The following is a 20,861-nucleotide window of genomic DNA, read 5'->3' on the forward strand; positions in this document are numbered from 1 at the left end:
AGAACCAAGCACCCCGGGTTAATAGACTTCCAGTTGCTTGGCTGAGTGACACTGAATGGACTCTGCCTTCTGGTACCCATTTCCATTTTTTCCCTGTGGATTTCCTCAACACCTGGTGATAGAAGCTTTGGGTTAGGAGATTAGTAGGCTACAGATATTTTTAAAATAATAATTTAAAAGACATGATGATATATGAAATGCCTGTTTGTCATAGAAAAGCTTAGAAAATTCATCTAAGTAAAAAGAAAAAAGTAAAAATGGTTATTACCCAACTATACAAAGCTAACTACTATTTGCATTTTGTCCTACATCATTTCAGAGATTATACTCTGTGTGTGGGGTGGGGGAGAGAGAGAGTTCAAGATTCCTTTCAACCACCTTTTTCAGTTGCCAGTAGAGTAGCATAAATAGTCTTCTATGCTTTTATTTTTATTAGCTACATCATGTTTATTTCCCTTTGGCTGTGGTATATTCATTTAACTAGTCCTCTGTACTTGGATATTTAGTTATGTCTGCTTTTTTGGAGTTTTACCAAACTGTAATAAATATCTTGGCCGCTAAATCTTTGCCCAAACTCATGATTGTTTCTGCAGGATAAACTTCTATGAATTAAATTTCTGGGTGATGGCGGGGGAGGGTAGTAAACGGCATGGTGATGACTGAGACGCAGAGATGTATATTCTGTTAAGCAGAAAAATAATTTAAATTCAAACCTCAAGGTCAGGTCCCCATCACATTCCAAGGTGAGGGCTTTGCTCTGATAAACGGGGTTCTTGGGAGGAACCCCTGCCACCCTGTGCCTGGGGTGTTAGAGCAGTTGATTCTGAGGCTGGAGGCAAGGCTGGCCTCTCACGTCCTCTCCTCCCCCACCCCAATCTCTGCCTCCACAGGTGTCTGCCTTTCCCAGACCAGCAAGGAAGGACCATGTGCCAGGTGAGTGTGGCACTTCTTTACACTGTGCTTTTCATTTTCCCATGGATTTCAGGATGCTTAAACGAATTCATCCAGTAAAACACAATCCCTACAGAAATCAGGACCAGTGGAAACAGGGAGATAATGGCAGATCAAGGCCATGGGGAGGGCAGGGCAGGCACCCTACACAGGCTGTTGGAGTTATTAGCTGCCCTCTAAACTTGCATCTGACATGTCTGTCACTTTAAGAAGATTCCATCCAATACATGACTTGTGTTGTCTGGGACGAACATATCACCCTCTCAGGGAACATAATGCTTTCCAGGATATTTAGACATTTATGTGATGGGTCTTCACACGTCAGATATAATAGGCAGGGTCCTCAATAACAACAACATTCAAATAAACGCAACAGCAGATCTCCTGTGAGTTCCCCCCGCCCTCACGGAATCAAGTATGTACTATATCAATATAGAAATTCTGTGATTACAGTTGTTGCAGGGAGAGTCAGAATACTCAGGTCTACATAAACAGCCTTGTTAGAGTTCACACTGACCTAGATAAAACACTCCATGATCCAGAGGAAAGAACGGATGAGTGGTATGTTCTTTGAACTGCTGTTTGTGATAATTCTGGACACAGATAGAGCCTGAACAGCTCCAAGCTTCAGTGTTCAGCAGGGGCGGGGGAGATGGTCTGAGCTGTCCTGCCTCCTCTCTCCGTGACTTTGACCTCAGCCACAGCCCTTAACCCCACTTGTGTCCTTTCTCAGTGGCCATCCATATCTTTCTTCAGACATCACGACATCATGTATTCTATTGCCAGTCACCGTCAAATGCCTCCAGTCCTAAAGGGCCTCCCTCTTTACCCCAGGCTCTGAGGATGCATGAACTTGAAGTACGCTGGTCAGAGTCCTGGAAGTTACAAAGCCTGAGACCCAGAGCTAGTTGAGGACAAAGGCAGGCTTGAGGCAGCAGCCCAAGCTGTGGGAAGAGCAGGCGTGCTACTGGGACTCGGAACGTTCTCCCCAGGGACCCAGACCTCACTAGGGGTCTCCCTTGTTCCCGTGACTCCTTTTCTCATACCAACTTATCCATATGACCATAAATAGGGCTTCCACAGCTCACATTTACAAATTCTGCCACAGAGCGGGACCAAGTCTCCTTCCTCAGCTGGAAAGATCTTTGGGAAAGGTTGGGATCGGTTCAGCTTAGTTCAAGGGCTGAGGGGCTGAGTCTGCAAAGGGGAGCTCCCAGGAGCACCACGGGCTTGGAATGGGGGTGGGGGGGGCGGGGGAGGGAGGAAGATGAGACCTGGTAGATAAACATCGCAGTGGTCCATGCCAGGAAGACAAGCATTCACAGGTTTCTAGTTCAGGGATCTCCCTGTTAGGGTTATGTGTGATAAAAACCACAATAAAGCTTGTAAATATATCCACTGAGCACTTACGTGCTGGTCTCTGTTTTTAGTATATTATTGCATGAATAAACCTGTGAGATGGTATCATTAATCCCTTCCTCCGTTCTACAGCTGAACAAACTGAGGCTAGAGATATTAAAATCCATTAGGTGATGGAGTTGGGATCTGAATGTAGAGAAGACATGGAGTTGGGATCTGAATGCAGAGAAGAGAGACAGACCTAGAACTGGGCCCTTAATAATTAAACTAGTTTTATCTGCCAATAGCAAATCCCCAGCAGAGGAATCCAGTAGTATTGATGCGTTCTAGACATGCGCTGTCCATAATGGCTGGAGAAGGAAATGATAACCCACTCCATGATTCTTGCCTGAAAAGTCCCACAGACAGGGGAGCCTGGTGGGCTACAGTCCATGGGGTCCGGAGATGACTGAGTGTACTCGCACACACAGACATGCAACATGGTAGCCAGTAACCACAGGTAGATACTGAGCATTCAAAGTGTGGTTAGTGTGACTGTGGATTTGAATTTTTACATTATATTTCAATTTTAAAACTTCAGAGTAAAATATTTTTCAGGAAACACAACTTTGTTTTGATAGGACTACATTTCACCAAAGTGAAACTGAAAACTGTGTATAAATAAGATATACTTTAACTGGAAAGTACTACCAAGTTTTGAAGATGTGGTATTTAAAAAGGATGAAAACTGGAGCTTCCTTGGTGGTCCAGAGGTTAAGACTATGCTTCCAGTGGAGGGGGTACAGGTTCCATCCCCGGTCAGGAACCTAAGATCCCACATACCACGTAGTGCAGTCAACAAATTTTAAAAATTAAAAAAAGAATGAAAACTATACCTGTATACATGGACTCCTTTCTCTGCTTTCCCCTTGTTACCACCTTAACTTTGCCTGTATCTCATGTTGAAGATTATAACTGTGCCTGAATTTTATTCATTCTCTCTGATTCCCACCTCATGATACAGCAATCATCTAATTATCAGATTATCTTTTGTAGCTCCCCTTCTTAAGTACTGAGATGGAGACCCTCTTGCCTGCAGGAAAAAAACGTCATTTGCTCCATGATCTGATCCCTACGCCCACCACCCCCCAAAACACCCCCTTATACACACACCTCTACACTATCATTCCCAATTTATTCCTACTTCCTACCGAATTTCCCCATGACTCCTTGGGCCATGCTTCTTGATAGGAATATCTTTCCAACATCAGAACATGCTTTATTTTTCATGATTCTGCTCATCTACAAACTCCAATGAGGCTTAACTTAACATCAGGATGTTGAATCTGGCTGATGTCTTCGTGTCCTGTACTTAAATGTCCTTACATCATAGCCTTCAGTGTATTGTTAACATATAGCAGTCTCTTACATTCATCTCATGCCACCAGGCAACAAGCACCCTTGAACAGGAGCACTGTGGCATTCAGCTTTCAACCGCAAGCATCACGCAGAACACCAGTAACATACCTGGTCCCCCACCGATGCTTGCTCTCTAAATGGAAGGATGGATGGATGGATGGATGAATAGAAGGCAGACACTTTCTAATGATTTTTTTTTCTCTCCTACAAAATGCAGTACAAAGTTAGGGGCATGCTAAGCTTCCTATGTAACTGAACATGGGGAAACCTGCCCTCCGAAGGTGGTAAGACCTGTCTCCTCTACACCTCTGCGTAATACCTTGTGCCGAGCACTCCAGATTCATCAGGAATGTGCTGTTCCAGGGGTCCTTGTCATTCAGAGACGTGGCTGTGGGCTTCACCCGTAAGGAGTGGCAGGAGCTGGACCCGACACAGAGGACCCTGTACCGGGATGTGATGCTGGAGAACTACAGCCACCTGGTCTCCGCGGGTGAGGAAGGCTTCCAGGTCCCCCCACCCCTGCTATGTCTGAGCTCCTTCCTTTCCAGTTACATAAGACCCCTTAAGTACTCAAAATGTTCATCCTGGGGTTTCAGTCATCAACTGTTAAGTCCTGTTCTAATCTCACCTGGATTATTGGTGAATTTTCCTCCCAAGTGAAACAGCTATTCTTTGGCCGAGAGGTAAATATTCATTGTGCGGCCTGAGCCTTCTGCTTCCTTGGGTGTCCCAGATGGCTCAGCATAAACCTCTTTTTAAAAATAATCTTTTGGCCATGCCACAAGGCATGTGGGATCTTAGTTCCATAACTAGGGATCAAACCCATCTCCCGGCATTGGCAGCACGGAGTCTTGACCACTGGACCGCTAGGGAAGTCCCTCAGGATAAATCTTGTAACTGTTTCTCGTGAACAGGGTGTCAAGTCACCAAACCAGCTGTGATCTCCAGGTTGGAGCAGGGGCAAGAGCCATGGATGGAGGAGGAAGAGATTCTGAGATGGAGCTTTCCAGGTGAGAGAACCAGTGTGCAGGGGGACAGAAGACATGGGGTCCCAGAAGGTCACAAAGCAGAATCTCTGATTTTTTTTAAATTTCAGGCCACTGTGTTAAAAGCCTTGAATCTTTGCAAGCAACTGTGGACAGCTGGCCGAAGACCTTGAGATGCCCAAATGATTTCTGCTACCTGCGCCCATCACGTCACGGCATGATCACTTGCCCTCCCATGGATTTTAGAGAAAGACATTCTTTTAAAATTTATCCTTTCTTTCTACTCTGCCACCCTCTTCTAAGACCTTGCCTTCTCAGTCTTTCTCTAGAATCTTTAGGCTTACACTTGTCCCCTTGGTTATGATACAGGCTTTCTCAAGCTCTCAGATATGTGTAGATTTGCCCTATTTTAAAATAAGTTATTTTGTGCCACTCATTTTTTTTTGGCCATGATGTGTATGTAGCATGCAGGATCTTAGTCCCCAGATCAGGGATCAAACCCATGCCCCCTGCAGTGGAAGGAGAGTCTTCACCACTGGACAGCCAGAGAATTCCGGTACCACTCATTTTTATTTTAGTTTTCTAAAATAGTTTTCTCTGCTTCACTGTGAAATGCCTCAAAAAATATATTTGCTATCTTTTATATGACTTTAAATTCATCTTTCAAGACCATGCATGTATTGATAACATGTCCCCATTTTGTCTGACAGGTTATAACTAAAGCTTTTCCTCCATCTCCGTGTATTCCCATGGGGAGCAGAGCCTTTGTTTTATTCACCCTTGTTTCTGCAGGATACACATAATGTATATCAACTAACCCTTTCTCCCTTCTAGGATAAGGATCCTTTATCAAGCATCCATTCAGGGTGGTTGTTTTTAATCAGGGGTGTGCACCAGAATCACTGGGGAAGCTTTAAAAATGCCCCTGGCTGGTCCCAACCCAGAAAATTCTGATGGGAAAGATCAGCCAAGGGAGTAGGAAGTGTGTGTAGTAGGAATAGGATTATCATAATTTAATCTGGGCACTCAGGTTTGAAACCACAAAGTTAATCCTCCTTCCAAACACTACTTTAAAAATTTTTTTTTACTTTTTATTTTTTCCCAAACGTTTCTGAAATAGTTTAGTCCTACCATGTGCTCCTGAAGGCTCAGTTGGTAAAGAAACCGCTTGCAATGCAAGAGACCCAGGTTCGATCCCTGGGTCGGGAAGATCCCCTGGAGAAGTGAATGGCAACCCACTCCAGTATTCTTGCCTGGAGAATCCCTTGGACAGAGGAGTCGGGTGAACTACGGTAGTCCATGGGGTGGCAGAGTTGGACACGACTGAGCGACTAACACGTTCATGGTGCTCCTGGGAAGATAAACACGTCTGTGACCTTATTATTTTTTTTCCTAGTAGTTTCCCAAGTTGATAGGCAACGGGAACACGGAGAGGAACCTCTGAACCAAGCAGAACTCCCAGACAAGAAACAACTGACCCCAGAAGGGCACCACGCACCTAACACGGTTGGAAAAAACACCTCTCAGGACACAGACGTCGTCCCTTCAGAACAACAGGGCCCTCGGTGTGAGTCGTGCGGCACCGCCTTGCCAGGCAAGGCGGACGTCACTGTCACTCCCAGCGCGTACCTCGCGAGGAGGAGGTTCGAATACGATGCACAGGGGAACCTGTTTCTCTACTCGAAGCTGGACGCTCCCCGTGCCGGGGCGCGCCCACGCCAGTGTAACCGGTGCCGAGAAGCTGTAAGTCGTGCCCAGGCCCTTAATGCCGACCAAGGAGCCCACAGGAAAGAGGAACCCCGCAAACGCACCACAGGCGGGAAGGGCCTCTCCCACAAGGCAAGACTCATTACCCGTCAGAAAGCCCACAGGGAAGAGGCACCCTCAGGGCGGAAGGACCAGGGGGGAGGCGGTCCGCCCCGGCAAACAGCCGGGAACTCAGGCGGACCGGAAGCGCCGCCGAAACAGGAAATGCCGTAGGAAGCTCACGGGGGAGCCGAACCTGTGCATCCCTCAGGCCGTTCTGACTGGAGAGAAGCCTTACAAGTGTTCCGGCTGTGAGGAACCTTCTCCCACAGGTCGCGCCTCATCGAATACCACAGATGTCACATGGGAGAGAAGCCCTACGGTTGCCCAGAGTGTGGAAAGTACTTCTCCCGGAAGTCCTGCCTGGTCCTCCATCAGAGGGCGCACACCGGGGAGAAGCCCTACGCGTGCGGCCGGTGCTGCAAGGCCTTCTTCCGGAAGTCGCACCTCATCCTCCATCAGAGGACGCACACGGGAGAGAAACCCTGCCAGTGCGGTAAGGGCTTCTCGCAGAACTCTTGCCTCCTCATCCACGAGAGGACCCACATGGGCAGGAGGCCCTACGAGTGCTCCGCTGGCGGGAAGACCTTCACCCAGGAGGCGAACCTCCTCCGACACCACAGGATTCACACCCGGTAGAAGCTGTACCGACAGGGTGAGACAAGGCTTTCATCACGAATTCCCAGCACACGGAGGATTGAAAACCCTGTGGACTTTGTGAACGTGGAAAACCCCTTTGCCGGGAAGTCCAGGGCCAACTGTGGGCAGAGCGTCATACCAAAGTGAAACCCTAATAATTTAGAGAGTCAGGAAAAGCTTATTCTTTTTTTAATTTTTTAATCTTTTTGCCACACCACCGTGGCATGTATGATCTTAGTTGCCTGACCAGGGATCAACATCGTGTGTCCTGCATTGGAAGTGCAGAAACTTAACCACTGGACCCAACAGGGAAGTCCCGAAAAGCTTATTCTCTTAAAACTAAGAAGGGTAGTGACTCTCTAGAGGGATTTATTTTTTATAGGATAAACTTAACTGTGAAGTGTATCTGTGTCTCATAGTAACTGTGGCTGTTGAGCTCTGAAGTCAACGAACAAGTTAAACGGTTAAGACTGCATATTGAATAAGGCTGAATGAGGCACAGGACAATCCCAGGGGTATACTGGGGCTATGTTCCTGGAGATGTTCCATAAACATAATTTTATTTTACTTATTTTTGAATTGCATTTATATTTGAACACAATTGTGGACTTGTAGATACCATAATATGGCAGATGATATCTATCAAGTTTCCACACTAATTACACCCTTTTGTCTTTAATATATGTTACAACTGGAACGTTCCAAATTTACTACTCAACGAGAAGTCCATACACAGTACCACATACCGTTTGGTTTTTTGTTTGCTGGCAAATATTACAGAGCACCCCTTGGATCAGGAAGCCAGCAACTTCATGAGGTACCCTCATCCCTATCATCTAGTTCACAAGTCATGTTAAATGTGCAAGGGTGGGGCTCCCTTTTCTGGCAGTATAGTGGACCATCATAAGTGAAAAACGTTCCACTAAAAAGTGAGACTTCAAAGATGCATTGGCTCAGATTTAACAAAAGACATGCATTAGCATGCATATATGCATGCAGTATGTGTACATATGCATATGTATATACATGCAGTATATGCCTAGCTGAGTAATTAGAAATATTCTAATGTACTAGAATGTACTAGATGTACTCCATGTATATCTGTCGAGAGTTTAGCTACGTTGCTCTCTGGTATTGCTGCCTTGTCATCCATCATATTTGGTCGAGGCTGCAGGGACCCTAAGCTGATAATAATAGCCCCTCGAACGAGGACATGCCCAATGGCAGCGATCGGCCGCAAGCAGATATAAGTCCCTGGTGTGACTTCCTCCCAGCTCTTATGATCAGCAGCCTGCCTCCCAGTGTCTGTGTGTCTTACGCCTCTTAGCCGGAACCCTGTGAGCTCATCAGAACCCTCCTCTGTGGGTTTGAATTAACTGATATGATCCTAACCCAGCAACCCCAGAGCATGCCTCCTGTGGACCCTAATAAAGGCATGTGTGCCAAGTCCAGTCTGTCTGCACTCGATCTTGACCTCCCCTCCAGGCATGCTATGGACTCAGTCCAGGCCCTGTGAGTGTTAAACGAGTCTGTTTCAATTTCTCTGTGGTCTGTTGTTCAACCCACTCATCGTCCTGCACCCTGTGCTCCACTTAGCGAAGTCTCTCAGTCGTGTCCGACTCTTTGCGACCCCATGGACTGTAACCTATCAGGCTACTCTGACCATGGGATTTTCCAGGCAAGAATGCTGGATTGGGTAGCCATTTCCTTCTCCAGGGGATCTTTCTGACCCAGGGATTGAACCTGGGTCTCCTGCATTGCAAGCAGATGCTTTACCATCTGAGCCACCAGGGAAGCCTCTTAACAAGTGTTAATTTAACAGAGTCTTGACACCTGGGAACAAGATGGTACCAACTGACAATGGGAACAGTCTTGCAATTGGGTACTGGCGAAATGCCTTTCAGCTGTGAGAGCTCCAGGGCTCCCCCAGCTGGGATGTTCCATCTGAGGGCCCCCCTGTGCTACCACCTCCCAACCCCCAAGTGCAGGCACCCCAGAACCCCCCTGGAACACTGCTCTTGGGGGCTGCTTTGAGGGGCTGTGGGTGTGTGTCCTGCCTGTTACTGCCCCACAGAGGATGAACTCCCCCAGCGAATGTTAGACTTGGAGTGTTTCCCCAATTCAGGTGCAGACCCAGCTGTCGACTAATCCAGAGCTGGCCTCGGTTTTCCGAAAGGTCCTATCAGGACAGGTGAGGGCTGGAGTGCTCAGTGCCTAGAACCACCAACTCACCAAAGCATGGGTTCCAGGCTCCGAGGTCCCAGCTCTGGGGACCCTGCTGCCTCTGCCCTGGTGGAGGTGACCCTAACCCTGCTGGGGCTGATGGGACCACCCTGGGGGGAAGCGGCCGCCTAGGAGTCTGGTTGCCAGGGAGCCCACTGCAGACCCTTATGGCAGTGTGTCACTCAGTTGCTCAGGTGTGACTCTTTGGGACTGTAGCCCGCCAGGCTCCTCTGTCCATGGGGTTCTCCAGGCAAGAATACTGGAATGGGTTGCCATGCCTTCCTCCAGGGGATCTTCCCAGGGATTGAACCTGAGTCTCTTGTGTCTCCTGCATTGGCAGGTGGATTCTTTACCACTAGTGCCACCTGGGAAGCCCTTTGGTAACTCCTCTAAGGCCAAGTCATGGGTGGGGAGTGGGAGTGGCAGGCAATAGAGAATTAGAAGCCAAAATCTGGAACTAGATTACATCTTTGAAAGCTGCTGAGAGTAAACCTTGAACGTTCTCATTATTAGCAAATAAAATTTGGCAGCGACATGAAGTGATGTTAACTAGAGCTATTGTGGTGATACTTTCTCAATGTATACAAATCTCGAATCATTGTATGCCTGAAACCAATGTGATGTTATGTGTCAGTTATCTCTCAATAAATAAATAAACTGAAAATTGAAACCTGATGTGTCTCAAGATTCAAAACATTCTGAAAGACTTTGTACAGCAGGAGGGAGAGAAGAGGTGCTGCTACTCCACACCATGGAATTCAGCCAAAGACCCATGATACATAACCTTCTTAAAGAAATCAGGGGACCTCCTGGTGGTCCAGTGGCTAAGACTCCGAACTCCCAATTCAGGGGGCCTGGGTTCAATCCCTGGTCAGGGAACTAAATCCCATATGCTGCAACTAAGACCTGGTGAAGTCAAAGAAATAGATATTTTTTAAAAAAGAAAAAAGAACCCAGGGACGGAGGACCACCATTAGCAAACGCAGGCTGGGTTCATCGTGGCTCCAAAGCAGCTGCAGCCACCTGTGCTCAGCATCTAGACAGCTCCAAGGCCCTTGACGGCCAGTCAAGGACCAAGGCTTCCTCGGCGGTGGCCAACACTCTCATCTTGTGCAGCCTGGGTAACAGGCCCACTGATGGTCCTTGGGACTAACCCGGTCCCAGGAGATGCACTGAAAGCAATTAGCTGCAGACACCAGGCTGTTAGAATGGCCGTCCCTCAGCATCTCTGGAGTGAGGACTTCCTCACAGCTGTAGGATTTGGGGAAGAATTGTGGGAGGGGGCTTCCTGTGTGCCTCGGGTTCCTGAGCACTGGCCTCAGAGAAGCAGGAGTTAAGAATGGAGCTGGCACAGACAGATGGCCAGGGACCCCTTCCATAAGATCATTTCTTTCTTTCTTTCTTTTTTAGTCTCTTCCACCTGTCCTCCTCTCTTTTTAAAATTGAAGTAAAATTGTTTTACGATGTTGTGTTTCAGGTGTATAACAACGTGGTTCAGTTATAGGTCTATTTTTCAGATTCTTTTCCCTTATAGGTCATTACAGAATATTGTGTTGAGTTCCTCTGCTATACAGTAGCTCCTTGTTGGTTATCTATCTTATGTATAGTAGGTGGGTATCTGTTAATCCCAAGCTCCTAATTTATCCCCCCCCCCCCCCCCCCCCCCCGCCCCGGCTCTGCTTTTCCCTTTGGTAACATTGTTTGTTTTCTGTAATCTAGAGATGATCATACTAAGTGAAGTAAGCCAGAGAGAGACAAATACAGAGCTCTTCGGGGGTATCTCTCTCCTTTTAAAAAAAAACACTTTATTTTAAAATTATTTTTATTTACTTATTTGGCTGCATTGGGTCTTCATTGCAGCATGTGGGATCTAGTTCCCTGACCAGGGATCAAATCTTGACGTAGATTATTGTTCCCTGTATGGGAAGTGTGGATCCTTAGCCACTGGATCACCAGGGAAGTCCCTGGGTCTCTTTCATAAAGGCACTAATCTGATTCATGAAGTCTCCGCCCTCACGACCTCATCAACTCTAGAGACCCCCCCCACCCCTAATAACAGACTAATAATGGGGAGCAGTTTTCAACATGTGAATTGCAGGGTAGGGGGGACACATTCAGTCTACAGCAGGTATGGTGTTGGGATTTACTGTTGAATTATACAAGGGATTTTCATAGATGGAAAAAAGCAGCACAAAGCTGTATGAGTACAAGTGTGATAATAAGAAGTTATTTTGGTGAATGGCTTGAACCAGTCGCAGTTCATCTCACAGAAAACAAACTCCACAGATCTTAAGGACGCATCTGGAAGTTTTGCACATACGTATACCCATAGAATTACCACCCCAGTCGACACATAGAACGTTGCCAGCATCCAGGCAATCTCCCTGTGCCCTCTGCCAACCCAAACCCTTCCCCAGTTAACCACCACGATGACATCAAAAGCCGCACGAGTTTGTCATTGGCCTTTACTTAAACGGGAGCATCCAGTGTGTGTTCTTTGTGTCTTGCTCCTTACACTATTACATCTGTGTTGTTCTCATTTTTTGCCAATAGCAGTACTACTTCTTTTTTGTTGTTCGTAGTATTCCACTGCATGAACATGCCACAAGCTGGGTTTTTTAAAAATATTTTTTTGATGTAGATTATTAGATTTCTTTTTATAATATTGCTTCTGATTAATGTTTTGGTTTTTTGGCTGCAAGGCACGTGGGGTCTTAGCTCCCCAACCAGGGATCGAACCTGCACCCCCTGCATTGGAAGGCAAAGTCTTAACCACAGAACCACCAGGGTAGTCCTGCCACAAGCTGTTTGTATCTATTCTGTTCACGAACATCTGGATCATTTCCAGTTTTTGTCTGCTATAAACAGTGCTGCCATAGACGTCCTCTACGTGAGTACTCACTCCTTTTCAAAAGGTACCGTGTGGCCATGACTCAGAGCAGTAGTTCCCAACCAGGGGTGACTTTGTCCCCAAGGCATGTTTGCCAGTGTGTGATGACATTTTGGATCATCACAACTTGGGTAGGGGAGTGCTGTGTGCCATGTGGGTACAGACAAAGGATGCCCTTGAGGGCCCTACAGTGCACAGGTCGGTACCCCCCTCAGAGAGATCTACCCACTCAAACTGTCCATAGAAGCAGAAGAACTAGGCTGGAGCCTGATTTTGGGGTCCTTGTCTGCTGCCTCCAGATGATGTCTAGTAGGCCTTGGGGAATCATAGATGGTTCTGGAATATGAAGTTTCCACCCAGGAGAGGGGATTTCAGAAGAGAGACCCCCACCTGGCATCAGCGTTAGGTGGCATCAGCCTGATGGCCAGCACCTGGTGTCCTGGGGCCCACGGCCCGCCACAGCGCTCCCTGCACATCGCGGTTCCGCAGTGTGTAGATGGCCGGGTAGAGCAGGGGGGTGAGGCTGATGTAGATGAGTGAGACTAGCTTGTCCTCCTCCAGGGAGTGGCTGCGCAGGGGCCGGGCGCACATGGCCGTGGCACAGCCGTAGTGCGGCACGGCCACTGTCAGGTGGGACGCTACGGTGCTGAAGGCCTTGCGGCGGCCCACGACCCCACCAGCCCCGAGGATGACCACCAGCACCCGGGTGTAGGAGAGCAGGATGAGGGCCAGCGGCAGCACCAGCAGCAGCAGGCAGGCCGCCAGCAGGGTGTGCTCCTGGAGGTCCCGGTCGCCGCAGGCCAGCACCAAGACCGCCGGGAGGTCACAGAAGACGTGGTTGACCACGCCCCCGTGGCAGAAGGGCAGCTGGAATATGGCTGTGGTGAGGCCCAAGGCCAGGAGAGAGCCCCCCAGGCCACAGCAGGCCAGGAGGCACCAGCAGAGCTCCACGGTCATGAGCTGGGGGTAGTAGAGGGGGTGGCAGATGGCCAGGTAGCGGTCCAGGGCCATGGCCGCCAGCAACAGGCACTCGGAGCCCCCCAGTGCCACAAAGAGGCCCATCTGGGTGGCGCAGGTGGAGGGGCCCACTGCCTGGCCCCCGGGCGGCAGGAGGAAGCCGGCCAGCATGGGCGGGGTCAGCACCAGTGTATAGGCCACCTCCACGGCAGACAGGGCCCCCAGGAAGAAGTACATGGGGGTGTGCAGGGCAGCGTCTACCACGGCCAGGCCCACGATCAGCAGGTTCCCCGTCAGCGTGGCCAGATAGAGCGGCAGGAGGAGGGCAAAGAGCAGCGCCCGGAGCTCTGGGGGCCACCCCGAGAAGCCCAGGATCACGAACTCCCATGGGGCGCTCCAGTTGGACGCGGGCCAGTGGCTCATCGTTGGGACCTGGGCAAGGAGCAGTGGGGCCTTCTCTTCTCCTTGGCTTGCCCCACTGCCTTCCCTGGCCCGTCCATTGCTTCCCCTTCCTGCACCCACCCTAGGGATGCAGCGCTTTCTCCCCAACCCACTGTTTCCCACCTCATTTCCTGCAGCCCAAGGTCCTCCAGGAAGTCAAGACATTCGGAGCCACGGTCCACCCTCCCTTCTGGCCTCCTGCACCCCACTGCATTTCCATGCACCCAGGGGTCTCCTTCACACCTGCCCACTGCCCTCTGGTTCTATCCAGCCTTCTAAACCCCACACCACCTGTACCCCGGGGCCAGCCTCCTGGGTTCCAGCCTATGGTAATGACAACCCATATGGTGGGGCTGAACCCTGGACTGGAAGACTGAAGCAGCCCCCGTTTCCACCGGCTGACCCTGAGCAGCATTAACGTCTCCAGTTCTCAGAGGCCCCGCCTTCCTCCCTTACACGAGGTCACAGCTCCTAGATCCCTGCTGATAAGACTTGTGTCCTCCTCTCTGGCCTGCCACAGCCTGTGTTCGGTTGTCTTTATTTTCCATTTCTTTCTCTTGGCAGGACTCGGGACAAACCCCTGGTCGTCCTGGGCCTGTTATTTCCCTCCTATGCAATTATAGGGAAAAAAAAATCAGGCAGGGAAGATGGCCCGTCCCCTCTGTGCTGTGATGAGCCTTCCTGATCGACAGCATCCTGTTCTCTGACTTAAGTGAGTCCCCGATCTCTCTCACGACCCACTCCCTTCTCTTAGCGGCAGGCCCTAGGCATTCCACCAGCACTTCCAACCCAACCAGTCCTGAACTCACTGCATCACTTCAGACCCAAACTCCCTCTCCTTCTGCGGATGGAGCTGGTCCAGCACTGAAACTGGAAACCAGGAAGGCATGGCCAGTGAAGTCCCTCTCCTGCTCCTTCATGTACAACAGGGCATCGTGCCCTGCTGAGCACTACTGACAGCCTCCAGAATCTTTTCTCCCTGGGCTCCTGTTTTCTCTCCCCTGAATGATCCCAACAGGGCCTGCCTGGCCCTCCCGCTCCCGGCTGCGTCTTTCTAATCACTTTTTTGTACCACCAATGGGAATGACCCTTCGAAAGGATGGATATCAACTCTCCCTTCTTACCTTAAGGTTTAAGTCCACAAAGTCCTCAGCACAGTGTGCCATCCAGCTTCACGTCTTGCTCATTCAGGATGCCCTGGAGTCCCAGCATCATCTTCCTAAAAAAGATGGGAGGTTCCATTCTTCCTTCAAAGAGGAACTCACAAGTCACGTCCCACATGGGTGAAGACTCCTCGCCCCCAGGCAGGCTTGGTGTCATCCTCTCATTCTACGGTTGTTATGGCAACACCACTCAATTCAGCCTCCTGGAACCAGAGATTCGAGTTGTCCTTGTTGCTGGGCCGAATGACTGTAAGTGAAGGAGTTAGTTACTCAAGCCTCATTTCTCCCACACGTTTGCCTCCGTGTCCCTATCACGTCCCTAACCTGGGTTTCTGGACCTGGAACCACAGAGAGAGTCAGAGGCTCCACCCTTTTTCACAACACCCTCTGGCCCCAACTTCTGTGGCCTCCTCTCTGCAAATGCTCCTGACCATTTGAAATCCACACTGCGGTTAATCTCAGGTGGGGTCCATGCAGTCAATCGTCTTCAAGGTCAATGCTGGAATTGCTGTTCAGTTGCTAAGTCGTGTCCAGCTCTTTGTGACTCTGCGGAGTGCAGCACGCCAGGATTCCCTGTCCTACACTGTCTCCTGGAGTTTGTTCAGTTTTACATCCATTGATGAATTTGGTCCACTGATGAGTTGGTGATGCTATCTGACCATCTTATCCTCTGCCACCCTCTTCTTTTGCCTTCAATCTTTCCCAGCATCAGGGTCTTTCCCAATGAGTCATCTCTTCATCAGGGCAATGGCCCCACCCCCTCCCCCAAAAACCTACTAGAATAATTGTTCATCTCCCCACGCCGGTACCAAAGGTCAAGTCAGAAAAACAAACATTAATGCATAAAACAAACAAAAATGCATATATGTGGGATCTAGAAAAATGGTACAGATGAACGTGTTTGCAAGAAACAGAAACACAGATGTAGAGAACAAAGGTATGGATGCTAAGAGGGTAAGGGAGGTGGGTTGACTTGAGGGATTGGGATTGACATATATATACTAATATGTTAAAACAACAAACTAATGAGAACCTACTGTATAGCACAGGGAACTCTACTCAGTGCTCTGTGGTGATCTAAGCGAGAAGGAAATCCAAAAAAGTATGCATATATGTATATGTATAACTGGTTCATTTCACTGTACAGCAGAAACTAACACAACATGTTAAAGCAACTATAACCCAATTTTTTTTTTTTTAAAAAGGGTCAGTTGTTCTGCCATCTGAAATAGCTCAGCTGGAATTCCGTCACCTCCACTAGCTTTGTTCATAGTGATGCTTCCTAAGGCCCACTTGACTTCACCTTCCAGTATGTCTGGCTCTAGGTGAGTGATCACACCATTGTGGTTCTCTGGGTCATGCAGATCTTTTTTGTACAGTTCTTCTGTGTATTCTTGCCACCTCTTCTTATATCTTCTGCTTCTGTTAGGTCCATACCATTTCTGTTCTTTATTGTGCCCATCTTTGCATGAAATGTTCCCTTGGTATCTCTAATTTTCTTGAAGAGGTCTCTAGTCTTCCCACCCTTGTTTTCCTCTATTTCTTTGCATTGATCACTGAGAAAGGCTTTCTCATCTCTCCTTGCTATTCTTTGGAACTCTGCATTCAAATGGGTATATCTTTCCTTTTCTCCTTTGCCTTTCACTTCTCTTCTTTTCTCAGCTATTTGTAAGTCCTCCTCATTTTGCCTTTTTTGTATTTCTTTTTCTTGGGGATGGTCTTGATCCCTGCCTCCTGTACAATGTCATGAATCTCTGGGCACTCTGTCTATCAGATCTAATCCCTTGAACCTATTTGTCACTTTCACTGTATAATCATAAGGGATTTAATTTCGGTCATACCTGAATGGTCTAGTGGTTTTCCCTACGGCTGGGGAGAATAGAATCCATCTGATTTCGGTGTTGACCATCTGGTGATGTCCATGTGTACAGTCTCCTCTTGTGTTGTTGGAAGAGGGTGTCTGCTATGACCAGTGCGTCCTCTGGGCAAAACTCTTGGAAACAATGAGAATGGTGAGACACTTTATTTTGGGGGGCTCCAAAATCACTGCAGATGGTGACTGCAGCCATGAAATTAAAAGACGCGTGCTCCTTGGAAGAAAAGCTATGACCAACCTAGACAGCATATTAAAAAGCAAAGGTCCATCTAGCCAAAGCTATGGTTTTTCCAGTGGTCAAGTGTGGATGTGAGAGTTGGACTATAAAGGAAGCTGAGCACCGAAGAACTGATGCTTTTGAACCGTGGCGTTGCAGAAGACTCTTTGAGAGTCCCTTGGACTGCAAGGAGAGCCAACCAATCCACCCTAAAGGAAGTCAGTCCTGAATTCTCATTGGAAGGACAGATGCTGGTCCAATACTTTGGCCACCTGATGCAAAGAACTGACTCATTTGAAAAGACCCTGATGCTGGGAAAGATTGAGAGCAGGAGGAGAAGGGGACGACAGAGGATGAGATGGTTGGATGGGATCACCGACTCGATGCACATGGGTTTGAGTAAGCTCTGGGAGTTGGTGATGGACAGGGAAGCCTGGCGTACTGCAGTCCATGGGGTTGCAAAGAGTCGGACACAACTGAATGACTGAACTGAACTCAACTGTCCTGCCATCTCAACAAGTGACACATTCTTCCTCCTCTCTTCTCTCTCCATACACTCCCAGTTTTTAAAATGTCACCTCTTTGAAGGCTAATTCAAGCTCACCTTTCCCAAGGAGCCCTACCTGGCTGGGTCCAATCACTGCTCCAAGGCAATTACGTATGTTAAGAGCACAGCAGACATCCGTTGACACATATCAAACCACCCGGTCAGGCTGATTCTGATGTGGACACTCCAGCATCCCTGAGCTGTCTCTTCATATCTAACCAGTGTTTCCTCTTCTCCTGCCTGAGGTCACTTTATAGAATCCAGACCAACAGCCAGCATGCTGTGAACCATGAAATCCGTAACCATTCACTAAGCTGGTCACAACGTGTCCCTGTCTGTTTCCTCACCCCTAACATAACAGAGTTGGACCAGATAGTCTTGAAAGTTCCTTCCTGTTCTGATACTATATGGTTCTATCAAAAGATGAGTTTGTGCTTATGCTTTTACTCCCAAGCAGAGCCATTTTTTAAAAGATATTTTGATGTTTTAGGAATCCATAGAGAAATTGTAAGAGGTCAGTCTAATTTCAGATCAGTAAAGGAAACAAAGTAGATGTCCATTTATGAATCTTAGAGGGGCCTTAGGCCAGTGTACTCATCAATATAGCTTTACTTAGCTACACTCATGTGTCTGTGTGGCCATTTGCACACTTGACTGCCATGCCTTTCTGGACATGTTCTCCCTCATCATTCAGTTTTGGGGGGCGGTGCTCAGACAACAGGGCTGTGGCGGGGAAGAGGGAGGAGGTCTGCTTCCCAGCCCTCTCTGTGATGCTGCCCAAGTCGCGCCTTCTCTCTGTGGTCTGAGAGCACCCTCAGGTATCAGGGTCTAGCTCCTTTGTCCTCTTGAAGCCAGGACGGTGTGAGGACACACACCAGGCTTCTCGTTTCACTGGTGGAGAGAGCCCAGAGAGAGTTTTGAACCTTTGGGAGCCCCAGTGGCCTTCCCCAACCCCAGAGAATGGTTTTCATGATGGATGGCAAATGTCTGGCACAGCAGTCCCTGCTATAGCAGGTGGCATTGGAAAAAATACCAGAACATCAAGACAAGCTTCATCCTGTCATTTGCTTCCTGCTGCCTGCGTATCTGGCGCATGCGGCCCTGCTGAAGCGCTCTGGATGGGGAGTTACCTGGAGAGGTGGGCGGCAGCATGCGCCGTGGGTCGGTCAGCATTGCCTCTGCCGTCTGCTCTGATTCTGAGACGGGAAATGCCGGCAAGCTGGGGCCCGGGCCTCTCTTCCCCAATCCCTGGCCCCAGCTCTTCCTCCACTGTCTCCTGGGAAGTTGTCCAGAGACCCTGACCCTGCCTGACTCTTCACTGGTATTGCCCCCTCCCCGCTACATCATTCCCTGCAAACACAGATGGGCGTGAGGGACGGCATCGAAGTCACCACTGCGGGGGCTCTGTTACTGCTATTTGTTGAGTGAGGGGCAGGCTTTATCCTCAGTGCTCAGCGTGCACCGTTTAATATTCATGAGACCGCCATGGAGCCGTAATCATCATCATTACTGCTTATATACAGGGGAGGAGGCCAAGACTCACAGACACTGAGCTGCTGAAGGGGTCACACAGTGTCCTCTGGAATCAGGATCTGTCCCCCGGGGCTGGCTGACTGCAGTCTGTGCTGTTCAGTGGGGGCATCCACTCTTCTCTGGGGCTCTCACCTGTCCCCCATCCCCCGAAATGAGGGGAAACAGAAAGGCACGGAAGGAGGAAGAAAACAGCAGACCCAGAGGCTAAGACCAGAAATGGGCAGGGCTGCACCTGCCGAGGGGCCGCAGATGGGTGAGCAGTGAAAACGTGTCGCTCGGCCGTGTCCCCAGCTCAGGGTGTTCACCAGGCTCTGGGCTCATAGAGAGAGATGGAGCAGAGAGAAAGAGAGGGAGGGATGCAGAAACAGAAACAAAGATGGGAAAATGGGAAGAGACAGAGAGAGGGGAGAGAAAGAGAGATGCAGAGACAGACACAGAGGGAGCCAGAGCCAGGGCGAGACAGAGAACCTCCTACACCCCCAGCTTTCTGTACCTCAGACTCACCCCCTCACCACCCCCGTGAGGGTTTTCTCTCCACTGCAAGCGTGGAATTCAGGTGGTGAATTCTAGCACGAGCTTGGCACTCGGTCCCCGCCACCCGCACCCACGAGGTGCCCTCTTCCCTGACATCCCAGGAGAAGAGACCAGAATGTGGAGACTGATCTGGAGAAGCCCAGACCCCAAATTCCAGCTGCATTCAATCCTTAGCTACTTGGCTGGCTGGGTGTATGGCCCACCCTCTGATCCTTAGCCATGATCTTAGCCATGACTCCTGACAGAGGGAGCGATCTAGTTGGGATCGTGCAGAAAGTGGCTCAAATTCTGGTTGGAAGAAGCACAAGTTCCAATCATCACAACGTGGACCCAGCACACCTTTCTGGCCTCCTCTCCAACATCCTTTGTCCCTGCCCCTTATTCACAAGTTCCCCCCAGCCACCTGCACGTGCCCTGGCCACTCCAACCTCCCTGACCTCACACATCCTTCTCCGTGTCAGAATATCCTTTCCCCACCTGGAAATCTACTCATTCAAGGCCAGGATCAAACATCAGCTCCTTGGCAAATAAAAATGCTGGGGTAGCAGTGGAGGCTGTAGAGGGGTTTTGTAGGAAGTGACGCGCCTACAGCCTCCACCTCCTCATTTTCCCTCTTTGCTCATCATCATCCAACTTCTGTTCCCAGGGACTCTCAACAAGAAAAGGGACGCTTAATAGGTTTCCCAGGGCCCACTTAAGGGTCTGGCTGGATCCAAAGCCCCAGGGCCTCATTAGTGATCTTCTCCGCCTGCTGGGGCACCTAAGGAGCTTGATGGTCTCAGAAGGCTGGAGAGGGAATTGGGACCTGAACTGGGGTAGTCCTGAGAAAGGCTGAAACTGCTGGGCCAAGGGGACAGGAAGCCACCACCCTGACGCGACCAAGAGACTGTCTGCTGCAAGAGCTGGGGGTAGACTTGAACCCGGGGGGATGAACAGCCCAAAGCAGTTTGGCAGACGGCTCCCTGGAGAGAGGAGAGGGAGGTTCCTGCTCACTCCATGTTTCCCCAAAGTTTGAACCAAGGGGCGGCCAGGAGACTGAAGATCTCAGGATGGGCTGACTGGTGTAACTGGTGGGGGTAGACATTTTCATCCTTATCTGCATCCTCAGTATCACCACCACCATCCCATGTTCAGCATCAGCAGCTCTGGACAGCAAAATCCAGCTACACAGACTTCTTGTGTTCTTTTGCCCACTTACAGAGAAAATCATAGCACTGCGGAATACATGGTCTTCTAATTTGCTGTTCCCAATTAACACTGAGTTACATACATTTCCCATGTTGCTACCTATTTTTGTAACTAAGGGTTAATTTTACTTCTTTTTAAAAATACAAAATACTT

The 20,861-nt window shown here is 49.2% G+C and overlaps 2 protein-coding genes across 2 annotated transcripts; one reads left to right on the forward strand and one right to left on the reverse strand.

Annotated features, from left to right (window-relative positions):
- The first annotated feature begins 924 nt into the window (after positions 1-924).
- LOC128043583 (zinc finger protein 239-like) lies at positions 925-7,139 on the forward strand. The gene is made up of 4 exons (XM_052635960.1): positions 925-933; positions 4,072-4,198; positions 6,094-6,670; positions 6,773-7,139. The coding sequence occupies exons 1-4, from the start codon at positions 925-927 to the stop codon at positions 7,137-7,139; spliced, it is 1,080 nt and encodes a 359-aa protein (XP_052491920.1).
- A 5,515-nt stretch (positions 7,140-12,654) lies between these two features.
- On the reverse strand, positions 12,655-13,632 carry LOC128043587 (olfactory receptor 10AC1-like). The gene has a single exon (XM_052635964.1). It carries the CDS (start codon positions 13,630-13,632, stop codon positions 12,655-12,657), a length of 978 nt encoding a protein of 325 aa, XP_052491924.1.
- Between the last annotated feature and the right edge of the window lie 7,229 nt (positions 13,633-20,861).

The sequence above is a fragment of the Budorcas taxicolor genome, chromosome 2 (assembly GCF_023091745.1).
Source record: "Budorcas taxicolor isolate Tak-1 chromosome 2, Takin1.1, whole genome shotgun sequence".
Lineage (NCBI taxonomy): Eukaryota > Metazoa > Chordata > Mammalia > Artiodactyla > Bovidae > Budorcas > Budorcas taxicolor.